The sequence below is a fragment of the Festucalex cinctus genome, chromosome 12 (assembly GCF_051991245.1).
Source record: "Festucalex cinctus isolate MCC-2025b chromosome 12, RoL_Fcin_1.0, whole genome shotgun sequence".
Classification (NCBI taxonomy): Eukaryota; Metazoa; Chordata; class Actinopteri; order Syngnathiformes; family Syngnathidae; genus Festucalex; species Festucalex cinctus.
This window is the reverse complement of record NC_135422.1, coordinates 4787739-4813636: the sequence shown is the minus strand read 5'-3', so window position 1 is coordinate 4813636 and position 25898 is coordinate 4787739. Positions and strand designations below refer to the sequence as shown.

The 25898-nt window shown below is 37.9% G+C and overlaps 1 protein-coding gene across 2 annotated transcripts in view; it reads left to right on the top strand.

Moving 5' to 3' along the window:
• Window positions 1-25898, top strand: part of unc79 (unc-79 homolog, NALCN channel complex subunit) — a 50530-nt gene that overhangs the window by 13034 nt on the left and 11598 nt on the right. For both annotated transcript variants that reach the window (XM_077539078.1, XM_077539077.1), the window contains exons 12-36: window positions 360-589; window positions 2169-2340; window positions 2463-2693; window positions 4269-4459; window positions 5283-5406; window positions 5874-6014; window positions 6582-6797; window positions 8021-8248; window positions 8400-8541; window positions 9817-9896; window positions 9975-10123; window positions 10216-10373; window positions 12507-12688; window positions 13647-13848; window positions 13949-14131; window positions 14602-14670; window positions 16299-16588; window positions 17157-17339; window positions 18329-18491; window positions 19680-19829; window positions 21436-22659; window positions 22738-22839; window positions 24279-24395; window positions 24483-24585; window positions 25703-25843. In XM_077539078.1, coding sequence (XP_077395204.1) covers window positions 360-589; window positions 2169-2340; window positions 2463-2693; window positions 4269-4459; window positions 5283-5406; window positions 5874-6014; window positions 6582-6797; window positions 8021-8248; window positions 8400-8541; window positions 9817-9896; window positions 9975-10123; window positions 10216-10373; window positions 12507-12688; window positions 13647-13848; window positions 13949-14131; window positions 14602-14670; window positions 16299-16588; window positions 17157-17339; window positions 18329-18491; window positions 19680-19829; window positions 21436-22659; window positions 22738-22839; window positions 24279-24395; window positions 24483-24585; window positions 25703-25843 — 5171 coding nt within the window. The remainder of the gene's footprint in view (window positions 1-359; window positions 590-2168; window positions 2341-2462; window positions 2694-4268; window positions 4460-5282; window positions 5407-5873; window positions 6015-6581; window positions 6798-8020; window positions 8249-8399; window positions 8542-9816; window positions 9897-9974; window positions 10124-10215; window positions 10374-12506; window positions 12689-13646; window positions 13849-13948; window positions 14132-14601; window positions 14671-16298; window positions 16589-17156; window positions 17340-18328; window positions 18492-19679; window positions 19830-21435; window positions 22660-22737; window positions 22840-24278; window positions 24396-24482; window positions 24586-25702; window positions 25844-25898) is intronic.

The window sequence follows — 25898 nt, the reverse complement described above, 5'->3', positions numbered from 1 at the left end:
AAATGTAACATCAGGCAGTGCGGCACTGCTGAAAGATGGATGACTGAATGAGGGATGTCGCCGTCTGAGGACAAATATATTAATTTGATAGGCAGCGCTGCATCCCGCTAATGGCAGAAGATTAGACGCTGATCAGATTAGGATGGGTCCCTCGTGCCATGCTTTTTATTTTTAGAAGCCTGAGACACTGGGGATGCAAAAAAAAAAAAAAAAAAAAAAATATATATATATATTTTTTACAAATCCCAGCAGATGTGTAAGGATGAATGTTTCTCAACAAATGCATGTGTGATTTTGAGACTTAGAAGGAACTTGTCACGAGATGAATGTAACATCATTAAGGCCCCGCGTCTCCTCAGAACTGTAGCTCTCACGTCAGGAGGGCTGTGGTCACCTGCTTCTCGGCCGGTTGCTGCGGGCGCCATGGTAACCGGCCTGTCCGCTATTGCAAGCGTTGCCATGTCAACCACCACAGTAGCGAGGTGGGGGCCGCGGCGGAGACCCATCTGTACCAGACTTCGCCTCCTCCGATCAACACCCGCGAGTGCGGGGCAGAGGAGCTCGTTTGCACCGTGGAAGCTGTTATAAGGTGAATTCTCATCTCTGCGATCCTGTTAATTGGGGTTTATATTAAGATGGAGACTTGTTAAAGCAGGATCAGGCTGTCTTACTGTACATTCTATGGACGAAACATTAAGTACACCTACACGCTGTAATGTCAATCTAGTACCTTCCCTCATAAATGTAACCATTTGTTACTATCAGAAAATGAAGAACTAGGCTAGGCTAGTGCAATATACTAAGATTAATAAAGTGCTAATAAAAATAATTAAAATGTATTAATTAATTATATTATTTTATTATTATTAATTAATTATTATTAATAATTAATAAATTAATAACAATTAATTTATTATAATTAATAAATAAATTATTCATAAAATGTTTTATATTATTATTATTATTATTATTATTATTATTATTATTATTATTATTATTATTATTATACCTATTAATACAAAAAAATAATAATTAAGGTTGTTAGGCGATTACAATTTTTAATTGTAATTAATCGCATGACTTCAGTAGTCATATAATTTCATCTCTGTTCTAAATGTACAATAAAATGTCTAATACATTTTTTTCTTAGTTTTCATACTGTATTAAACATATAAGTGGAAAAAAGTGTTAACGAATAGAAATATGGCTGCATCATTTAGTCATTACAGTAATTTCATAATAATTCCTAAAATTGAGTTAAATGTAAAAATATGTACTGTACTGTAAAAACGAGTGTGATATTGATTTGTGTCGAGGTAATTACCCTGCCACTAGATGGCATAATTGTATTTGTAAGACGTTGGTGACAAGCTCAGCGCATTTTTCTAGCTATCTAATCTTGAACATGAAGTAAGTTGTGAAATTCTGCACATTTTTAAAATTGTAAACTACAACTTGACCAAAGTCTCCACAAATATATGCATTATTAGTAAGCATATTACTACTAAATTTTGACATGAACGTTTCTGCTGTGTTGCGTTGTTGAAGTTCGTGGAAAAAAAAAAAAAAGGTCTTGATGATTGATGCGTCAAACTGTATTATTTTATTACTACTGTACAGGAGATGTACTTGTGTAATATGATTGTATATTGTTGGAAAATGATTTGTGATTGTCTCCTACATCCGCCAAATGAAAATTAGCTTAACTTAGCTAACCTGGGCACATTTACATTGTAAAATGTTGATTAATGTGCATTGTCCCTTTCAAATAAATAAATTCAAATTCAAAATGTATACTGGGGAGGGGTTTAATAAGCCCTATTTGCTTTCGGATGCAGTAATCCAGTAAATTCCATGTTGTAGGCCATTGTAAATTAATACCATGTCCGAAAGTTTTTTTTTTATATTATTATTACCTGGATATATAACCAACTAATATAACAAAATATTTTGTTGTGATGTACTGTGATTCATCATCCTGTGAGCTGTTTTGGTAATCATGTAACAGAAAACATTGAAGAAACAGCTCCGTAATGATGTTGTCATTTCTTCACCCATCACAGTAATAATGATAATATTAAATTGGATGTCCTTCGATGCTATTCCTGCAGTCCAGACTGATGTGCACTTGTGTGATAGAGGGAGCGTGTCTTTTCTTATCCCTCCAGCCTGCTCAAGGAGGCCGAAATTCACGCAGAACAACGTGAGTTTGAGCTGAACAGGCGTCGGCAGATGGGCCTGTCTTCCTCGCATCACTCTCTGGACAACATCGAGTTTGATAACAAAGAGGACGACCAGCACGACCAGCGGCTCCTCAGTCAGTTTGGCATCTGGTTCCTGGTGTGTACCAAAGGCCATGTCTGTCAATAACAGGGAACATTAGATAAGGATATTTGCGTCACGTGGCTACCTTATCGCCACTTATATGGCTTGTTGCTCCGCTTCTCTGTACTTGTGCACAGGTGAGCCTGTGTACCCCCAATGAGAACACACCCACTGAGAGTCTGGCCCGGCTGGTCAGTATGGTTTTCCAGTGGTTTCACTCGACTGCCTATATGATGGACGACGAGGTGGGAAGCCTGGTGGAGAAGCTAAAACCGCAATTTGTCACCAAGTGGTTAAAGACGGTGTGCGACGTGCGATTTGACGTCATGGTCATGTGTCTCCTGCCCAAACCTGTTGAGTTTGCCAGGGTAAGGTCACACAAATGTGACGATATGGAAAATATCACCATAAATTCATATACGTGTGGAACGTAAACTCGTGTTTTTTTTTTCCATTATTTTAATTATTTTACTTATTTATTTTTTTCCTTTATGTTTGTTGTTATTTTGTGGGTACTACATAAATGCTTATAAGAAAGTTACTCAGTTTAGAAGAGAGTAAAATAAAAAAATAGGAAAAAAATAAAAGTGACTCAAGGGTGGAGGAAGGAACTCATGACCTTCAGCTTGGGAGACAGCCGATCTACTCCCTGAGCCACACAGCTCCCTGCTTTCTGTTAGTATATCGCTTATGTCAGCTGCAGGTTGATTCCATGATTCCATGGAATCTTCCACTCTGACCAAAAACAATCTTTGGTCTCTTATAGAAAAGCAAACAGTAGGAGGGGCGTACCTCAGGTGGTAGTGTGGCAGCTGAAAGTTGTGAGTTCGATCCTCAACCCATGAGTAGCCTTTTTTCCCCATTTTTTATTTTTTTTTTTTATTTTACACTCTTCCTAGTGTAAATCTTAGCCTACTCTAAAACTGAGTCTATTTGGTCCATCTCTAAATAGAGTCAAATTTACTCTAAATCGAGTCAAATTTACACTAAAGATTTTACTGTGCAGGAATAAGTTTAGGTATATCCAGGCTATACATTTAACTCTCTCTTGAGTATATACTTTAATATAGATACTTGCTAGAGTAGCTTTTTATTATACACACATCATTTTTCAGGTAGTAAAACTACATTTCTTTGACATGCTGTTGCTTTCTTTATGCAGCAGCATTTAAGTAATACATGAACTTAAACATTTCTTGACAATAATATGTTATATGTGACCTCACTAGTCTAAACATGACATTCTGATTAATATTACATTTGTGGAATATGACTTATGAAGCAAAATCCAGCTGTCTTTACCCATCATATGAGGCGACCATTTTGCCACTTGCTGTCGACTGAAGATGACATCACAGTTACTCAGGGCTCAGGCAATGACCAATCACAGCTTACCTGTTTTCTGAAGCTGAGCTGTGATTGGTTGTTACCTGAGCTCTCAGCAACTGTGATGTCATTTTCACTCGACAGCAAGTGGCAAAATGGCCGCCTTCTGATATTGATAAAAAATGCTGGATTTTGCTGCTTAACTCATATTCCACTAGCGCAATATTAACCAGAAACCGTATTTAGACTAGTGGGACTGCATAGAACATTGTAAAGAATTTTTCGAGGGGGTTGAATTCTTCTTTAAATCAAATGACAATTTTTTTTTTTTTTTTTTTTTGATGGGTAACTAGGTTCAACATCAAAAGCCAGTTAAGAAGGTTTGCACAACTATTATTCAACTTATTTATCATTATTATGAGTGGGGGATTGATTGATTAATTAAAAGTGAAAAACATTTAGCAATTTTGGTAGTTTAGAACATGAAATCAATGCACATGATTTGCCCTGCTGACATATCAACAGCGGCGGTTTTTCCTGTACAAGAACGTGCCACAATAAAACCGGGACTGGTTGCCAGTCAATCACTGGGTTGTGCATTATATTTTTCTCTTCAGGTGGGAGGTTATTGGGACAAGTCCTGTAGCACAGTGACCCAACTGAAGGAGGGTCTAAACCGCATCCTGTGTCTGATCCCTTACAATGTCATCAGCCAACCACTGTGGGAATGTTTCATGCCCGAATGGCTGGAGGCCATCCGCACAGAAGTGCCCGACCAGCAACTCAAAGAGTTTCGGGAAGTCCTTAGGTAAATTATTATTCATATTTCCCATTTTATTTCTATATTTATGTGACTGCTGTGACCGCCAAAAAGTTCCATAGGAATGAATGGAGAAGGGGGGAAAAGAGCCACAAATTAAGAACCTTTTTCGAAGCGCGCACATACATTTACCGAAGTTAAAGTTAGTTAACATGCTAATAAGTTAGCATGTTACTGCTAGCTTAGCATGCTAATGCTAATGTTAAGTTAACAAACTAATGCTAGCTTATAATTCCAAGTCAGCATGCTAATGATACCTTAGCATGCTAATGCTAAATTAGCACACTAATGCTAAGTTAACATGTTACTGCTAGCTTAGCATGCTAATGCTAATGTTAAGTTAACAAACTAATGCTAGCTTATAATTCCAAGTCAGCATGCTAATGCTATCTTAGCATGCTAATGCTAAATTAGCACACTAATGCTAAGTTAGCATATTAATGCTAATGCTAATTTAGGATGCTAATGCTAACTTAATATGCCAATGTTAACTTAAAATGCTAATGCTAAGTTAGCATGCTAATGTTAAGTTATCATGCTATTGCTAATGCTAAGTTAGCTTAGCATGCTAATGCTAGCTTGCTGACTGATTGAGAGGTAAAGTACACTAACATTTGGCAAACTGTTCAGTGCATTCGGCTTTCCACCTTGCAAGAGTCAGCAGTCACATCCAAAATTTCCGCGGAAATTTTTCTAGTTTTAATTATAATATATAACTTAATCATGTTGACATATCGACAGCCTTGAATGACACAAACTATTTTCAAGCATTGGATTATTAACATCATTCTTCCCCGGCTTGTTCATGCAGCAAGATGTTTGACATTGAGCTGTGCCCCCTCCCTTTCTCCATGGAAGAAATGTTTGGCTTCATCAGCTGCAGATTTTCTGGCTATCCAGCGTCCGTGCAAGAGCAGGCTCTGCTGTGGTTGCATGTAAGCATAGACTCACACATTCTTCCCCTTGACCATCCCGCGGTGCGTGTGAATTGAACAGGTTGTCGTAGAGTGTCAAGTCTGGGCAGGAGCCTGCTGAATATGGATCTGGGTCACAGAATGAGACGGGGGGAGAGAGGAGCGATTTTGGCTAACGTCCCATGTGCACTTAGAGCTTGCCGCCATGGATCATTTTCAAGTTTTCTGACACAACTGTGATGGAGAGATTGCATTAATTTAGTAAATAGGTCAGATTGAGATCACAAAGAGGAAGTGGTGGATTGCCACTGTTTTATATGTCATGTCCCAATATTTTAAAAAAATGAAGTCATTTGCTGTGTTAAAAGGATTTGCAGCACATTTGCATAGTCATTGTTGACAATTCAATCAAGACAAAACTTGAAATCACCTTTTTAGTCAAATGAAAATATCAATCAATGTGACAGTTTTGATTGAAACGTTCCCAGGTGCTGTCAGAGCTGGATATCGTGGTGCCTCTGCAGTTACTAATTGGGATGTTCTCGGACGGCGTGAACTCTTTGAAGGAGCTGGCCAATCAGAGGAAGGCACGCGCCTCCGATTTGACTAGCAACGCTGGCGCTCGCAGGGTGAGGAAGACAGAAATGAACTTATTCTAATGACGAAGGCATTTACGTAATCATTTTATCATTCCCCGGTGCGCTCGTAAAAACATGAAAACAAGTGCAGGTGTGATGTTTTTGAATCACTTGAAGGTCAAATTCATGGACGCTTGAGATTTGGAAAGACTGAACACATTTGAACTTCTACCATTCACTGACTTATTCTGAATGTTGCCATGGTAACTGCCAATTTCTAAATATAGATTCCTGAAAGGGCTTAATTTAACTTAACTGCAATATAGATGTAAGGCTCCCATTTACAATCAATGCAGTCCAACTGACATATCAGGGTTGAGCTTAAACATTTTAAAGCAGTTCAGAAACTATTTAACATTTTACCTAAAAACATGTCAACAACATGATAATTTTATAATATATATATATATATATATATATATATATATATATATATATATATATATATATATATATATATATATATATATATATAGAAATTTGACAAAAAATCCAACATACAAACTTCATCTGTTCACACAACTGTCACACAACTTGTGATGGCTTGTGTCCATGTAGGTGAGTGTGGTGTCAGATCCGGGTCGCCGTGGGCAGCACAACACCCTCAGCCCGTTCCCAAGTCCTTTCAGGAGCCCGTTCCGCAGTCCGCTCCGCTGTAGTCCGTTTAAGAACCTGGGCCACGCCACCGGCCATTGTGCCTTGGATTTAGATTGTGACGACGACGACATGAATCTGGGCTGTTTCATCCTCATGTTTGACCTCGTACTAAAACAGGTGACCTTCTGAAATGTATTGAACACATGTATTGAAGTATGCGCACTAAAAACAGTTGGGTCAAAAATAACCCGAATTGGGCCAAAAAGTAACTGATTCAACATTTTAGTTTCTTTATTTAAACCAAAAAGTTGGTTCAAATGAATAATCCACCAAACTTCTTTTTTTTTCTTCCTTTTTTTTTTTTTTTAAACCAAAACAACAACAAAAAATTTTGGTGCATGAAAACCAAAAATAAATAATCCAAATTGGGTCAAAAAGGGGCCAATTCATCGTTTTGTTGTACTTATTTAAACCAAAAAATTGGGTCATATGAATAACCCACAAAACAACAAATTTTGGGGGGATTGACCCAATGTTTTGGGTTATTTATTTATTTTGTAAATCAAAAAAGTTGGTCTCATGAATAAAAGGCTTTTTTTTTTTTTTTTTTTTTTGAAGCAAAACAACTGGATTTTGGGTAGGACCGATCCAACATTTTTGGTTTTGCGTGAAAAACAAAAAATATGGGTAAAAAAAACAAAACAAATTGGGACAAAAAGGGTCTGATCCAACTTTTTGGTTTACTTATTTAAATCAAACTGTTGGGTCATATGAATAATCCACAAAAAAAAATTTTTTTTGTGGGATTGAGCCAATGTTTTCGATGAATTATTTACTTGGTAAACCAAAAAACTGATCTAATGAATAACCCACTAAACCTTTTTTTTTTTTTTTTTTTTTTAAACTAACTAAATTGTGGGAAGTACTGGCCCACCATTTGAGGTTGTGCATGAAAAACAAAAATTTGGGTCAAAAATAAATAACCCAAATTGAATTATTGGATCCAACATTTTGGTTTACTTATTTAAACCAAAAAGTTGGTCTAATCATTAACCCACTAGCAGGCTTTTTTTTTCTTTTCTTTTTTATCCAATAGGTGAAAAGAACAACTCAAAGCTCATTTTTTGGGTTGTTTTAATGTTATTTATATGACCCATCTTTTTGGTTGAAATGATTAACCCAATCATTTGAGTCGGCCCCTTTTGGACCCAAATTGGGTTCTTTTTCACTCAACTGTTTTTAGAGAGTAACGAGCACCATATATAGTTGTCACTCAAGTCGCAACAAGCGCAACAAAGCAAATGACAGCAGTGCCCACAGGTGGGATCTCGAGATTAGCGCGTCGTGCTCCGCTTCCTTTTGCGTCTTCTTAACGGTCACCTCCCTGCCCGCTGCCCCAGATGGAGCTGCAGGATGACGGCGTGATGCTCGGTTTAGACACCAGCCTGGGGAAAGATATTGTAGGGATCATCAACAATGTCTTCCAAGCCCCGTGGGGGGGCTCGCACACCTGCCAGAAGGATGAGAAGGCCCTGGAGTGCAGCCTTTGCCAATCCAGCATCCTGTGTTACCAGCTGGGCTGCGAGCTTTTGGAGAGGCTGACCCCCCGGGAAGAGATTCGCCTGGTGGTGAGACGCAGCGTGCATTTTTATTCCACTGAATGTTAATGAACCCTGCACGTTAGCAACTCAAGCTTTAAAATAGCATGCTGCCCCCCCCCAAACCAACCCGACTCATCTTCTGTCTAGATTTGAAACATGTGACTGATTTTCTCCGCAGGAACCGACAGATAGTTTAGAGGAAACATTATTGCTTCCTCAGCCAGATTTCTCCCTCGGAGCGGGGAACGGAAGTGAGGAAGAAGACAACCCGAGTGCGGCACACACTGACAACCCCAGCAACCACTCTCCTGATACTGCACGTAAGTGTCATCCCCGTCACAAGACAAACTGTGCACAAAAATAACATCACATGAGGCTAAATAAACAATAGCTGAAGTCTCTGTGCCCCTGAAGTGGTGACAGGTGTATCTGAGGAAGGCCCACATTTTGCCTTGCCTCCTGGAATAATGTATGCGGCGTGCGAATGTGACAAGCAATCGTAAATATGCGACAGAAAGCTTTGTGTGGCTCACTCGATTCGATCAAATATGATCCACAAAATCAAATGTTGTCATGGAACAAACTCATCAATCTTCTGCCAGCTTTTATGCAGCTATGATATGCTTGAACAGTTTGGTTATTTTATTTAAGGATGAGCGAGTACCGATAACAGGTATTGCTATTGGGTCGATACCGGCCTTTTTTTTTTTTTTTTTTTCCCACAAGGCATCGGTTCTTTCGATAATGGCTGATACAAATATTAGTTGCCCTCTTGTGGCTGTTTTATGGCCAGGAACTATAAATTAGAAATTAAAAGAATGGAAAAATGGTCATTTATTTCATGCAATTTTAAGGAAAGTGACATATTGGGATATGTAAGGTTTTCTTTAAAAAAAAAATCGGTCATTGTTTTTTTTTTTTGTTTTGTTTTGTTTTTGAGAAATTTTCTGTTTCAAAAGTAGGGACGGGTAAATTCCAGGTATTGCCAGGTCATGCCAGGTATCAGTATTGGGCCGATACCCAGCCTCATTCCAACCTATCAGTACTCGTGATGACAGCTAATACCATTATCGATCTCCCTCTTGTGGCCGTTTTATGCTCAGGAACTAAAATGTATGAATTAGAAGAATAGAAAATTGCCGTTAATTTCATGCAGTTTTAAGGAAAATGCTATATCGGGATATGCAGGTCTTTCTTTAAAATTATGTCCTTTTTAAATTATTTAAATTATTATTATTATTATATTTTTTTTTTTACTAGAAATTTTATGTATGAAAAGTAGGGATGGGCGAGTACCGATACCAGCCGTATTTTCACTAGAACTAGAAATAACAAATTAAAAGAATAGAAAATTGGCATCTTTCTTTAAAATCATTCGTCATTTTTGGGGGAATTTTTTTTTGCATCAAAAGTGCTAGTGGTATCGGTACTTCGGTATTGGTGCAGAGTACTGGAAAAAAAAAGTGATAATATACATCCATAATTTTATTGATTATTCATGTAAAAGATACGTCACATCAAATTTGTAGCAGAAAATGGGTTCATATGACATGGAATAATTGTACGTATTTAAAAAATCATTCATTTTCTTGCAGCAATGAAAAACAACTCAGATAAAAGGTTCTCCTACCAGCAACTTCCCGTGTCTTTAAAACTTATCTACACCATCTTGCAGGTAAAATTTAGCGGGTAGAAATTACATTAAGGCATTCGTGCTTTGGTGGTTTACGTTTGTTTTCTTTTTCTTTTTCAGGAAATGTCCAAGTTTGAAGAGCCCGACATCTTGTTTAACATGCTGAACTGTCTGAGGATCTTGTGTCTGCATGGAGAGTGTTTGTACTTCGCCCGTAAGGATCACCCCCAATTTCTGGCTTACATCCAAGAAAAAATGCTCATCCCATGGTACGTGCTAAATGACACCATTCCGCAACGCCCCTGAACACATTGGCTTAGTAAGGAATGCTCAATGCGACTCGTTTCTATTTGCGTTTCAGTCTGTGGTCGATGTTAAAGTCCGAGTTTTGCCAGCTGGCCTCTCTGGCGGTGCCTCAGCTCCTCCACGCGCTCTCCCTGTCCCACGGGGCGGACATCTTCTGGAACCTCATCAACACAAACTTCAACAGCAAAGATTGGAAAATACGATTTGAAGCAGGTGACATGAATCTTTTTCTTCTCCGCCTCTGCCCCTTGAGACGATTTATTGAGGAGATGCGGGGTGAAAAACAAAATTGGTGTTTTGATACTCTAAACCTGCACAAATGAGAAGCGTTGTATGAGCTGTATTTAAATATATTTATTATAGTTTGTAGTACAGTTGCTTGCACTGCGTATGCCCAAAAATTCAGATTCTAATAAATGCCCCTCTCGTAAAGTTAAATAAAGTAACCAAAAGAAATTCTGTAGTGCTAATTATTTTGCTGTGCAGTTTTCTATCACTACAAACAACATACAATAAGTACACATGAACTCATTCACTCACAGCCATAGAACTGAATTTTGCAAGGCCCACAGAATATTGTGTTCTATTGCTATAAAAACATGGAACCTACCAAAAGAAAGATTAGAGTCTCTTCTTTCATTAGAGGGGGAAAAAAGTATATTTCTATCTGTTTCCGTTTTGCAGCAATTAGCATTAGAATATAGCTAAGTTGCATCATTATTCCCAAATCTGTTTAAAACAGTGGGCGAAAGAGCCTTTTGCAACATGGCCCTGTTTGATCTCTTATACTCTGCTGCCACCTGATGGCCGTTTATGTAGTAACTCCCATTCCTTCAAAGCCTTCTGTATGTTCTACATTGAAAAACATAAAAAATGTTTAAATACGTCTTTGGGAGCATGGCGGTATTTAAAATAGAACGTTTTTATACGTTTTTGGGAGTATATGAGTTAATAAACAACTCTATATATAAATCAATTGAAATTTCAAAATGATCCGTCTGCTTTTCTCCCACAAGTCTGATATGAGAGGCTCCAACTCACCATATGACCCAAATAGATGGATTGATAGTTTAATTTTTTTTGTTGCAGCTCTTGTTTTGGAGCAGGTTAAATTAAGATACAATATTCTTGTGTTCACTGTGGATGTATAAGTATTGCTCATCATAATGGTCCTAAATCCCCAATCTTGTGCTTTATAAGTATCCGACGAGTGAACCATTTTAACAAGACCCCCTTTTTCTTTATATAACATACGTCCTACACCACTGCCCACATCTCCTCCCTTGTTGTCATGGTTACAGTGCGGCTCGAACACCCGGCAAATAGGAATTGACGGCTTGATGTGACTTTTTTTTTTTTTTTTTTTTTAACCACCTTGTGATTGGCTGCAAGTTGACCTTGAGAGAATCAGAGATATGTCCTCTGATGGACAGGCAATAAAGGATCTTTGTGATTTACTCGTCCTTGTAGCCGTGTAGGCTAACCAAATGTATCTCTTGGCCAGTGGGTTGATGATAAGCCTACATTGAAATAAATGCCAAAATTAAGGTGATATTTCAATCTTTCCAAAGCCCAACTAATATTCTTTTGCTGGAATAAATACTTGTGATACAGTGATCATGTTTACTCGAGTGTGACATGACCGACAGGCTGTTTGAACGTTATTGTGCCTACACTGACATCTAGTGTTCATTCTTGTGTAGTGCAGCAGTTAAACAAGTTAATTTCAGGCAAGGGATTTATTGTATGTGTTTCTCCCTTTGAGTTCAATCACGGCTCAAATTCGTTCTTGGGTTTCAACAGACATTTAATCTCGTCTACATGTCTTGTACATGTTAAACAACACACCAACAATGCCGTCAGAACTAAGAAAAGAGCGAAAATAAGCTCAATTAGCACACAAAATGAAGAGGCTTCACAATAAACAATTAAGAAATTAAATGACAAGTATTTACCTCATTGGCCACATTCACTCAAAAGGAATAATAAAAAAAAGCACGTCTTCTGGACAAGCTCCTTCCTTATCGTCCACCTGTGCGTCAATTAACGTTGTCCCTTAGCAACGTATGATGGAACAAAAGGTTTTTTCCCCTTTTCAATAAAGGTTTCAAATCAAATGAATTTATCTGAATATTATGGCTTATTTAACATTTTTTACATTAAAAATAATGACTACTTATTTTTCTTTTACTACCAAATCAAAACTATGAAATTAATCAATTAAATAAATGAGCGTTGCCTCTAATGGCAGCAACAGTATGGTTGATTACGGTAAATGGGAAATTTACGCTACACATTACAGTATATAAAAATGGTTAAATTGTTCTGTTTATGATATTCTCACAGTGGAGAAGGTTGCAGTGCTGTGCCGCTTCCTAGACATTGGCGCGGTGACTAAAAACCACCTGCTCAAGTACTCCTTGGCTCAAGCCTTCTGCTGCTTCCTGGCTTCGGTGGAGGATGTCAATCCGGCCGTGGCCACCCGAGCCAGACTGCTGCTGGACACCATCAAGAGGCCAGCGCTGCAGGTGCTCACATAAGTTCCTTCAACTCACAGCAGTAAGCTTTCCGAAGACACGACATTGTCGTGTCCAAACGTTTTCATTTGAGGGCCACATACAGAAAATCAGGACGCAAGGGCCACATAATGTTATGAAGAGAAATTGTGTTTAGTCCTAAAAATTGTAAAAAATAATTTATTTGTGCTTTTGCATATTTACAAAAATAATACAGTATATAAACCAATTTATTTGTAATATGACAGTCGGGTTATTATAGTTTTGGAATTTTTCATTTTAGTTAGTTATTATTAGTTTTCAGGGTGTTTCTGTTAGTTTGTATTAGTTTAGTTATTTAAAAAATGCTTAGTTTTAGTGTAGTTTGTTAGTTTTAGTATTAGTTTTTTTTTAAACAAATGTGCATTATTTGTGCGCAATATTTAAAAAACACGTTGGGTGCAACGTCATCTGAAGGTGCTTTTCTATTGGCTGCTGCTAGATGACGTCACTTCTGTGTGACATACTTTCAAACGTCATTATTCCGCTTTATATCAAAATAAATATACTAAAAATCACATTTAAATTCATCCCCAAATGCTCATGCATGAAATTAATTACCAAAGACTAAAACGAAGGACATGTTTGCTATATTTGTAGTTAGTTTTAGTTAGTTTCCGTTTTTTAAAAGCATTTTCGTTTTTATTTTATTTCAGTAACAATATTGTTTTTTGAATTTTAGTTGTAGTTTTTTCATTAGTTTTAGTTAACCAAAATAACCTTTAATGGCGCCTGTGTTTTTCCGACACCCTCCCTTCTTACTTTGACCATCTCCAAACATTTTTGTTTTTGTTCAGTTATTTTAACTGAGTCAAATGCCATTTTTAGCATATGCCGCAGGCCACTGAAAAATGGACGGCGGGGCGCAAATGGCCCCCACTGCACTACAGGGTATGCAAATATGTGTTGTGCTTTCGTTTGTGTTCTGCAGAGCTTGTGCCTCTGCCTGGATTTCCAGTTTGACACAGTCGTGAGGGATCGGCCCGTCATCCTCAGCAAGCTCCTCCTGCTTCATTTCCTGAAGAAAGACGTACCTGCCCTCAGCTGGGAGTTCTTCGTCAACCGCTTTGAAACATTGTCGCTGGAGGCTCAGTTGCACCTAGACTGTAACAAGGAGTTCCCTTTTCCGACAAGTACGCTAAAGCCAAAGTCACCTAACATCATTTTACCTGTGACGGCCACATCACAATCCATTTATATTCCAAATTCCAATCCTCACCTTTCTTTCGACAGCCATCACTGCGGTGCGAACCAACGTGGCAAACCTCAGCGACGCCGCAATGTGGAAAATACGACGGGCGCGCTTTGCCAGGAACCGCCAGAAGAGTGTGCGCTCCCTGCGTGACAGCGTCAAGGGCGGCCCGCCAGAGTCCAAGCGGGCATTCTCGCTCCCCGAATCACTGAGCAACCGACTCTGTGAGTAGTGTGGATTGGCCACTTTGTCCTCAAATGTATTTCTGTGACATTTTCATTTAGTCGGTGGTCTAACAGCATTTTCGAGTGCATGCTCATGCATTTAATTAAAAAAAAAAAAAATGTAGTGCTGAAACTGATCTCGAATGCCTCATATCCCTTTTCTTTGTCACAACGAAAAAGTCGAGTGTTAAAATGGCTCAATTTCAACATGTTTCCGGGTTTATTCCACACTCCACAGAGTTCAATTAACACATTCTAAATAGTTAACCATTTTACACTGTGCCAGAGTAGAGAGGTAACACTGCTGAGATATATTTAACATGCTTATTGCCTGACGTGAAGCCTCTGCATGTCACAAAAAAGGTTGGCGACTGCTTTTTTTGAACATGTTTGTGTGTGCTTAGATATGTGCCCTGTGGTACCTTCTCCTGTCAAGTCTCTAAGCTGTGGTCTTCATATTTGCTTTGTAGCGTTAAGGCTTACCAGGCAAGAGCACTCCGCCCCAACACTCGGTGATATGATTGAGAAAGTCCTGCCAGGTAAATCAAATATACAAATATGAAAACACTACTGCTCCACATAATGTACAATTTTTTTTTTTAAATAAACACTGATGGATAAGGTGTCAAGTGACTTTAAAGTAACAACAGGGCGAAAGAATCTCACTGTACATTCACTTAGTCTCACCAGGGCAATGCACGATTCTATATGACAAAATAAAGGCCAATCTAATAAAATATGACTGACTAGACAAACTAAAAGTGACTAATATAGGCAGAGAGCAACTGCATAGTAACTGACCACATTATCATTATAGGGGACATAGTAACTGTGTAAGAGTAGACAAACTAAGACTTTCTAATAAATCATCATTATACATTATCATCATAAGGTACATAGTAACTGCATAAGACTAGACCAACTAAGAGTGACTCATATAGACACATAGCAACTGCATATTAATTGCATAGCAACTGACCACATTATCATAATAGAAGACATAATAACTGCATAAGACTATACAAACTAAGTCTGGCTAATACATCATCATCATCATCATCATCATCATAAGAGATATAGTAACTGCACAAGACTAAGAGTGACTAATATAGGCACATAGCAACTAGATAGCAACTGACCACATTATCATCATCATAGGGGACAGAGTAACTGTGTAAGACTAGACAAACTAAGACTGGCTAATACATAATCATGATACATTGTCTTCATAAGGGACATAGTAACTGCATAAGACTAGACAAACGAAGAGTGACTTTTATAAGTACATATAAATTGCATAGCAACTGACCACATTATAATCATCAAAGGGGACAGAGTCACTGTGTAAGACTAAACAAACTAAGACTGACTAATACGTCATCATCATCATCCATTATCATTATAAAGGACATAGTAACTGCATAAGACTAGACACACTAAGAGTGGCAAATATAGGTACATACCAACTGAATAGCAACTGACCTACATAAGACTAGACAAACTAAGAGTGACTTTTATAAGTACATATAAACTGCATAGCAACTGACCACATTATCATCATTATAGGGGACAGAGTAATTGTGTAAGGGTATAAAAACTAAGACTTTTTAATAAATCATCTTACACTATCATCATAAGGTATATAGTAACTGCATAAGACTAGACAAACTAAGAGTGGCTAATAAATCCTGATCATACATTAACATCATAAGGGACATAGTAACTGCATAAGAAAATGACAGCATCAGCATCATAACACAATGACCCCATGACACCAACCCAAATCACAGTCATAACATAAGGCTAAAACATATTCATATTTAATATTTTAAATAGTCGTTTGCAACATTATTTTGCAAAGCAAAAACAACACTTTAAATGTATTTCATTTATCACATTTAATGTTCACATTTCGACAACATATACTCATGTGGACAAAATTGTCGGGTAATGAAAGAAAAATAATATTAATAAAAGAAATTTAAAAAAACATTTGTTTGTTTTATGTTTTTTCATTCTTTTATTATGAATAATTTTCAACTGAGAAGGCCGAGAGATGAGTTTCGAGTACACTTGCCTCCTGCCTCTTTTTTTTTTTTTTTTTTATCCCCTCTGGCTCCGCATCCCCTCCATGTGCGAAACCCTGACGCCTCAGTCTCACACGCAGGCCAGACGCTGCCCCCTGAAGATGACAGCATCATCAGAGACCTGCTCCCAGAGGACGCTGGCATCGACCACCAGACTGTCCACCAGCTCATCATGGTGCTCATGAAATTCATGGCCAAAGACAAGAGCAGTGCCGAGACAGACATTGGCAGCGCCAAGGCCTTCAACACGGTCAAGCGTCACCTGTACGTGTTGCTGGGTTACGACCAGCAGGAGGGCTGCTTCATGATCGCGCCTCAGAAGATGCGCACCTCCACGTGCTTCAACGCCTTCATTGCGGGTATTGCACAGGTGACTCGCTTTTATTATAAAATATCACTTATTAACTCATTCACTCCCAGCCATTTTCACAGAAGCAGTCCTGTTCGCTTCCAGCTGTTTTACTGGAATTTGACTGATTTTGAAAGGCCCACAGAATATTGTGTTCAATTGCTATAAAAGCATGGACCCTACCAAAAGAAAGATTAAAGTCTCTTCTTTCATCAGGAAAAAAAGTATGTTTCTATCTGTTTCCGTTTTGCAGCAATTAGCATTAGAAGAGAGCTAAGTTTCATTAGTGTTCACAAATCTATTAAAAATTGTGAGTAATTGAGATGGCCCTGGTTGATCTCCTTTGCTCTGCTGCCACCTGCTGGCCGTTTGTGTAATAATCAAAGCATCAAAGCCTTCTGTATGCTCTAGCATAAAAAAACGAAAAAACGTATAAATACGTCTTTGGGACACTTAGAACATTAAAAAAAAACGTATTTATACGTTATTGGTAGTAAATGAGTTAATGTGCGTGTACGTACGTCTGCTTTTTCATGAATATATTAGTTTGGGCCTTGTAGGCTGAAATATGCAATGTCCTTTTGTTCAGGTCATGGACTACAACATCAGTTTAGGAAAGCAGCTGCTCCCCCTGGTGGTTCAAGTTTTGAAGTACTGCACGTGTCCTCAGCTGAGACACTATTTCCAGCAGCCACCCAGATGTTCACTCTGGGCCCTGAGGCCACACATCAGACAGATGTGGCTCAAAGCTCTGCTTGTCATTCTTTATAAGGTACACCCCCCCCCCACTGTTTTGAATTTCTAGTCATGACATTTCAGTGCAAAAAATGCTAGCCGACGGACACCTGAATACAAAATATACAGAATTTTTAATGCCAGAAGCTGTTTTTTTTTTTTTTTTTTTTTTTTTTTTTTAGGCTGGCATGAACATCTTTTTTTTTTTTTTTTTACACCGTGTTGTCATCTGTTGAAGTTGAAAAAAGATGCAAGCCTTTTTTGACAAGGAATAGAAAGCACAGATACTGGTTCTGTTCTCAAATGTATACACAGTAAAAGTAAAAAGTTGTTAGAAAATGAATACTCACGTTAACTGCAGATACCTGAATTAATTACTAAGTATTGCTAAGTATTTATACTAGAACTGTCAAACAATTAAATTATTACATCAGATTAATCACATCTTAGAATTTTGATTAATCACTTAATTAAAAAGGCTTTTTTTTTTTCATGTTTTTTTTTGCCTGCCGAATTCGAAGAGCACCTGTTGTGTTAATCAGTTAATTACTTACATCATTTAAAATGGAAAAAAAATGACCCTAAAAGTTTGTCTAAAAGTCACTGGCAGTCCATTGAAAAGAGATACAATGCTGCCATCTGCTGGCCATAGTTACTGAGTGTTTTTGATTCCACAGCCTATTGACCAGGCAGTGCTGCACTTAGATGTTGCACTGCCCATTGACTAAAAAAACAAGAAAACAAAACGTAGTTGACGTCATTTTTAGTTTATGGCGACATATATCGCGATTTTATGAATCGTTATTAAAAGTTTTTGCCGGTCAAAGAGTTAAAGCTATGGTAGTTATTACAAAAATGGCCAGCAGGTGGCAGCATAGTATAAGCGATCAACCAGGGCCATGATGAAAACAAGCTGTTTCCCCACAATTCTAAACAGATTTGTGAATAATGATGAAACTTAGCCATGTTCTAATGCTCATTGCTGCAAAAAAATAAATAAAAAGATACAAATGTCATTTTTTTCAGTATCCCTACAGAGAAATGGATGGAAGTAAAGTCGTCCTCCATCTGATCTACATTACCATCAACACCCTGAACGCGCAGTATCACAGCTGCCGGCCCCACGCCACCGCTGGTCCCCTCTACAGTGACAACTCCAACATGAGCCGTTACAGTGAAAAGGAAAAAGGTGAAAATGCTCAGATCTCGAATCAGAGAAATGACATTTTAATAGCTTCTCTTTCTGCCTACAGATATATATTTATATTTCTATATTTGCCCATTATCAAAGATGGGAATTTTTAGAGGTGTTTATAGCAGGGGTGTCCAAACTTTTTCATTTGAGGGCCACATACAAGAAATCAGAAGGACGCAAGGGCCACATAATGTTATGAAGAAAAATTGTGTTTAGTCCTAAAAATTGTACAAATAATTTATTTGTTCTTTTGCATATTTATAAAAAAATGGTACAATATATAAACTAATTTATTTGTAATATGTCAATAGGGTTATTATAGTTTTGGAATTTTTCATTTTAGTTTTTATTTTGTTTTGAGGTTGTTGTTTTTTTAATTTAGTTAGTTTTAATTAGTTTTCAGGGTGGTTCTGTTAGTTTTTTATTAGTTTTAGTTCTTTAATAAATGCTTAGTTTTATTTTAGTTAGTTTCAGTATTAGTTTTTTTTTTTTTTTTTAATGTGTATTACTTGTGCACAATATTTAAAAAACACCATGGGTGCAACGTTATTATTCTGGTTTATATCTAAATAAATCAACTAAAAATCACATTTCAAATCATCCCCACAGGCTCATGCATTAAATTAATTACCAAAGACAAAAACGAAGGACATTTTTGCTATAATTTTCAGTTAGTTTTGTAAAATGTAGTTTCAGTTAGTTTTCATCTTCGTTTTTATCTTATTTCGTTAACGAAATTGTAGTTTTGAATTTTAGCTTTTTTTCCGTTAGTTTTAGTTAACTAAAATAAACTTTAATAGCACCTGTGTTTTTCGACACCCTCCCTTCCTACTTTGACCATCTCCAAACATTTTTGTTTTTATTTTATTTGAACTGAGTCAAATGCCATTTTTAGCTTATGTTGCGGGCCACTACAAAATGGATGGCGGGCCGCAAATGGCCCCCAGGCTGTAGTTTGGACACCCCTGGGTTTATAGTTTTTAGGATGTTGTTAATGTGTGATTGCAGGGGGCAAAAGCAAGGTTGATGTAAAAAGGAATTAAAAAAAACACACACAAACCCTTTTTCAATGAAAACATAACCTCCTTGGAGGCGCTATTAACACAGCATGTTTTAAAAAACATGAATTTTGAGGCACAATGATGAATGTGTTTCATTCTGCAATTCTTCACTTTATTTCAGAGGAGGACAGTGTATTTGATGAGTCCGATGTTCATGACACACCCACCGGGGCCGCTAACAAGGAATCGCAAACCTTCTTTGCCCGCCTGAAGAGAATTGGCGGCAGCAAGTCTGTGAAATACCAACCAGTTGAGCTGAATGCAAAGAAAAGTAAGAGTGCGGACATTTCTGCTCACTCATGACATGTTTTCTTTCCTGATCTCTTACAATTGCTTTTCACAAGTGCTGTCAAAATTAAGGTGTTAACTCTGTTAATTCAATGTGATTTCTGATTTACCTGCTTGATGCTTGTTGGAGAATTATAAAGCAATTTGACACACTTTGAAGAGCCAAATTCAACTGGCATATTAGTTGGCATATCATCTCAGAGCAAAATTCTTAGCTCAAGTTACCTCCACACGGCCTCACAAACCAAATTTGCTGCTGGTGAGCAAAACTAAACCTATAAGCGAGAAGTTGTGAAAATTGTTTCTATAATAAAAAAGATGGCATGTAAAGCTGAAGGCAAAAATATTCTATTCAAGGACCAAAAGAAAGCTATTGGAGCAGTCTTTGATGATAAATGTACTTTCTATTTGATGATTTGACATTAATTCCAAGATTTTACTCAAGTAAATATTTGTTTTGAGGACGAAAGTAGAAGCAGAAGTAGAAAAATGTGATTAATCGCGATTAATTATGGGATATTGCAATTAATTCATTAAAAAAATGTAATCATTTGTAAGGATCGGTTTAAAAATCGAATAATCAATATCAAATCTATTTTTATTTTTGAGCCTATCAATTAATAAAACCATGAATTGATTATGATAATATCTCTTTTTCCCATAAATTCATAAGAAAATATAATTTTAAAGGCCGCATTTGTTTTTATATTTTACTGTTTTCTTGAGATTTACTGTTCACATAAATTTCAAAGTATTTCCTTACATTTATGAAAGACCTGACTTACTGCACTTTAAAATTCCGAATCTTTTACATTTATATTTACAGTTATTGAATTCGAATGATGAACATATTTTCATCTCACCCTTGCTGATGTCAATGTTTGTGTGACACTTAAGTGATTATAACACGTGTTAATTTCATGAATAAACTAAATCAACCAGTTACTGCCTCCACAAAATGTCATTTGGAATTTAATGTTTGTGGAGTTTTTAATCATGTCTTTGATATCGAAGAAAAAATTATATTCCACTATTAACCATTTTCACAGAAGTTCGCTCCTGGCTGTTTTACTTAATTTTGACTGATTTCGCAAGGCCCACAGAATATTGTCTTCTATTGCTATAAAAACATGCAACATCATCAGGACAAAAAAGTCTATTTTTATATGTTTACGTTTAGCAGAAATCAGCATTAGAATATAGCTACGTTTCATCATTAGTCACAAATCTGCTTAGAATTGTGGGGAAGCAGCTTGTTTTCATCATGGCCCTGGTTGATCTCATTTGCTCTGCTGCCACCTGCTGGCCGTTTGTGTAATAACTACCATTTCTGCAACCGATCTGCATCAAAGCCTTCTGTATGTTCTAGCATAAAACAAAAAACAAAAACAAAAAAAACAACAACGTATAAATACGTCTTTGGGACACTTAAAACAAAAAAAAAGGTATTTATAAGTTATTGGGAGCAAATGAGTTAATCAATATCGATAGAAGTAAAGTCAAGTTATCTTTATTTATATAGCGCTTTCAAATAGCCATAGCTGTCACAACGTTTGACGGCACAACTTTTTTTTTTTTACCCACGTCAGGTGAAATTGAGCTGTCAGAGTACCGGGAAGCCAGCGCCGCCCTTCAGGACAGCATCCTGCACTGCGTGAGGGAAGAGAGCACCAGGAAGAAGCGTCTGCAGGCCATGAACAAGCAGAAGTCGCTGGACATCTCCAACACGGACTCCATCCTCTTCAACCTGGACGAACATCGACGCAAATCCTGCATCGACCGCTGCGACCTACAGGCGCCCCCCGTCGTCCCGCCCCCTTCGGCCGCCGCCCACATCAGGCGTCACGGCAAAGGATCGTCCGACGGCTCTTGGGTTCGAGTGGAGGGCAGCGACGCGGTGGCCAGGCGGGGCTCTCGGGGCGGCCAGTCCGACATCTCCAAACCTGTCATCCCCGAAGTCCGTCTCAGCTGCATGGAGACTTTTGAGGACAAGCTGGATCACGGCTCCGCTGGGGGGTCAGCTGCGGGAAAGGAGGACCAAGACCTTATCGACCTCTCTTCCGACTGCACCTCCATTCCGGAGAAACACTCCCTGCTCTCCATGTCTGACAGCGATTCGTTAGTGTTCGAATCCTTACCGCCACTCAGGATCGTTGAGAGTGACGAGGACTTTGACCTCAACACCATAACTGGCTCAAAGTTCAACGGCAGTCCGAAAGTTGTGGCTTCCCCTGCCAGTAGTAACACGTTGCGGCTGTCCCCTGTGGTGCAGGTGAGTGTTGAGGACTGCTCCAGTGACAAAAAGATCCCGGACCTTCTGACGGGAGAACGTTTGGAAAAGAAACTGACTCCTTCGAGTTCTTTGGAACGACTGGAAAACATCTGCCACGAGAGTCCCATCATGACCCTGAAGCAGAAGCGAGACCTGCTGAGGAAGACCCCCCACGTGCCGGACACGTCACTGGACGAGGCGTTCGGGACACTCGAGGAAGCCAAGGGCTCCAGCCCCTCCGGCAGGACGATCTTCCTGGACATCCCGGAAGACAAAGCGGAACCTTTGTCCTCACCGGAGAGGAGCAACGACGAGGAAGAGTACGGCGACGATGAGGACGACGACGACATGGGCGACGAAGCGGACGGCGAGGTCAAACCACACGACGGCGATGACAACGACGAGGCAGAGTTCAAAATTCAGATTGTTCCCCGGCAACGGAAGCAGAGGAAGATCGCTGTGAGCGCCATCCAGAGGGAGTACCTGGACATCTCGTTCAACACTTTTGATAAGCTCGGTAACGAGCAGGTTGCGGACGCAGGTGAGCGAAGAACAATACAAGACCGTTTTGTCCATTTGATTTCATGAACCCAAAGTGTTTGTTTGTTTTACCGTGCAGATCACAAAGCTCTGTCTACATTGGAAAAGCCGCGAGAATCGTCCTCAGCGCCGACACTTGAAGCCGCATTGCCCGAAACAAGTCACCGCTCTTCAGTATCTGGTAGGAATGTAACGATAACTGCAATATCGCGATATAGCGATATGGAAATTGCCACAATATCGTTGTCGTCATGTCGCGATATCAAAGGCAGCTCATCTGTTGAAAAGTTGAGGTTGTGTTCCATTTGTGTGGTTGCAGCACCCTCTGGTGGTTAATTTATGAGTACCGTTTAATTTTATTTAGGAATGTTTTGGCCACTGCGGTAATTATCTCTCATATTAATCAGTCATATCAGCAAATACATATACATAGTGTTTTTGGCATATTGTGAGTTTTTACTATTAAGTATTAGGGCTACATATAAATATGTATTTTTTTTTTAACAGGGGGTGGGTAATATCCCGAGAAAAAAAACTCACAAATTTACAAGAAAAAAAAAATAATACAATTTGTGACATTATAAAGTGGCAAAATTGCGAGAATAAAACTCACAAATTTACGAGAAATAAACTCACAAATTTCCAACACTATTAAGTGTCAAATCTGAGAGGAAAAACTTAATTAAAATAAATTAAATAAAATTTGTGACATTATAAAGTGGTAATTTGCGAAAATATAAAACTCACAAATTTCCGAGAAATAAACTCGCAAATTTGCAGCATTATAAAGTGGCAAACCTGAAAAGAAAAACTTAATTTTAATTAAAATAAATTAAATTAAATTTGTGGCATTATAAAGTGGCAAATTTGCGAGAATAAAACTCACAAATTTACGAGAAATAAACTCGCAAATTTGCAGCATTATAAAGTGTCAAACCTGAAAAGAAAAACTTAATTTTAATTAAAATAAATTAAATTAAATTTGTGGCATTATAAAGTGGCAAATTTGCGAGAATAAAACTCACAAATTTACGAGAAATAAACTTGCAAATTTACAGCATTATAAAGTGGCAAACCTGAAAAGAAAAACTTAATTTTAATTAAAATAAATTAAATTAAATTTGTGGAATTATAAAGTGGCAAATTTGCGAGAATAAAACTCACAAATTTACGAGAAATAAACTCGCAACTTTGCGACATTGTAAAGTGGCAAATCTGAGAGGAAAAAAAATGATCAATTATAATAAATTACGTAAATTAAATTTGTGACATTATAAAGTGGCAACCTATCGCCAACCTCCCCACAATATCGTGATAATTATCCTAGCGTGAGGTTCATATCGTGATATTTATCGTATCGTGATGTTTGCATATCGTTACATTACATCCCTATCTGGTAGGATTCTAAAACATTACTTGCTAATTTCGCTCAAAACAAAAATAGCTCTGCAGTAATAGCGCAGTGGCTAAATGGCGCGTTTTCACGGTTACTTGGATTCACCATCTGTTTTATCGTCCTTGAAACATTCATTTTCCATATCACCACACACGCAATCTGCCTGCACGGATACCTGAGCAGCAATGTGTGTGTGTGTGTGTTTGTTTGTGTGTGACCTTCAGCTCAGTACCGGCAGGTGAAGCGAGGTTCTCTGGGCGCACTGACCATGAGCCAGCTGATGAAGAGGCAGCTGGAGCATCAGTCCAGTGCACCGCACAACATCAGCACCTGGGACACAGGTCGGTCATTGCATCAGCCCCAGTAACCCCAACAACTTCCGTTTTATTTTTAAGGATTTTTTTTTAATTTATTTTTTTATATTGCAGGTCCAACAAAGACCAGTCTGCTTTCTGCACCAAGCACAGTTAGCATGTTTGTCCCTGCACCTGAAGAATTCATTGATGAGCAGCCAACTTTAATGTCTGACAGGTGAATTAATACACTTTCAGTTGCCTGTACGCTATAATATGAATGTTTGATACCACTTTTTTTTTCAGATTGATACAAGTAAAATGACTTAATCTTGAGTAGTAATCAATACCAAGTACGAAGACCACTAATAATTTTGATACATCAATACCCCCCCCAAAAAAAAATTAAAATAATTTTTAAAGTTTACTTATAATTACATGAAATTAATGGCAATTTTATATTCTTCCAATTTCTGATTTCTGGTTGCTGATCATAAAATGGCCACAAGAGGGCGGCCGATACTGGTATCGGCCACTATCACGAGTATTGCTACCTTGAAATAAGGCTGGGTAATCAGCCAATACCAGGGTTGTGCAATTAATCGAAATTCAATTGCATTTTCAATGATTACACTCCACAATTACAAAATCAGCATAATCATAAAAAAAAGAAGATTATTAATACTAATTTTTGACTTGTTTAAATTCATACATTTGCACCTTTTTAAAATTTAAAATAAGTAATTTAATAAATGTTGTGTCATCCTAAAGTTGCCTAATTATAGTATTTCAAAGAATTTTTTTTGCTATTTTAAATATATATATTTATTTTATTTTTATTTTTTGAACATTTTCTTGTTTTGTACCAAAAAAAATAAATGATCGTCCTACTTAACAGTGCACAAGCTGCACTCCAACTTCAAGTTTTTGCCGACATAAATAAATAAATAAATAAATAAATAAATAAATAATATCATTATTATAAATTGTTTGATCCAAAAGGAACTTACATAATTATAGTGTTTCTATTTATTTATTTTTTTAATAATTGGTCTTAAAATTTTCAAGTACTTATACATTTTCTCGTTTTGTACCAAAAAATAATAATCATTTGAATATTCGTGATTTCAATTATTGCCAAAATAGCCAATTATAGCCAAAAAGCTGGCTAGATAATTTAGCTAGCTAGATAAGCTGTACTGTAGATAGATAGATAGATCAAGTTGTGAAATAGTCGCCTAATTTACAGCTGTGAAGGCAGAAGCGCCCACTGAAAAGCAGTGGGAGGAACAACATAACATAAACAGCTTAGTGACAGCTACTGACGGAGAAATGTGTGCTGTGAACATTTTTAGGTGTCGGGACTGTGCGGCCGTCCTGGAAGAATACGACGAAGAGACCCTCGGCCTAGCGGTGGTGGTGCTTTCCATGTTCATCCACCTCAGCCCTGATCTGGCTGCTCCCATGCTCCTGGACATCATGCAATCTGTGGGCAGGTAGCGCAGCCCCGCCCCTCCCTGCAACCTACATCCTCGCTGCACTTAAGATGAA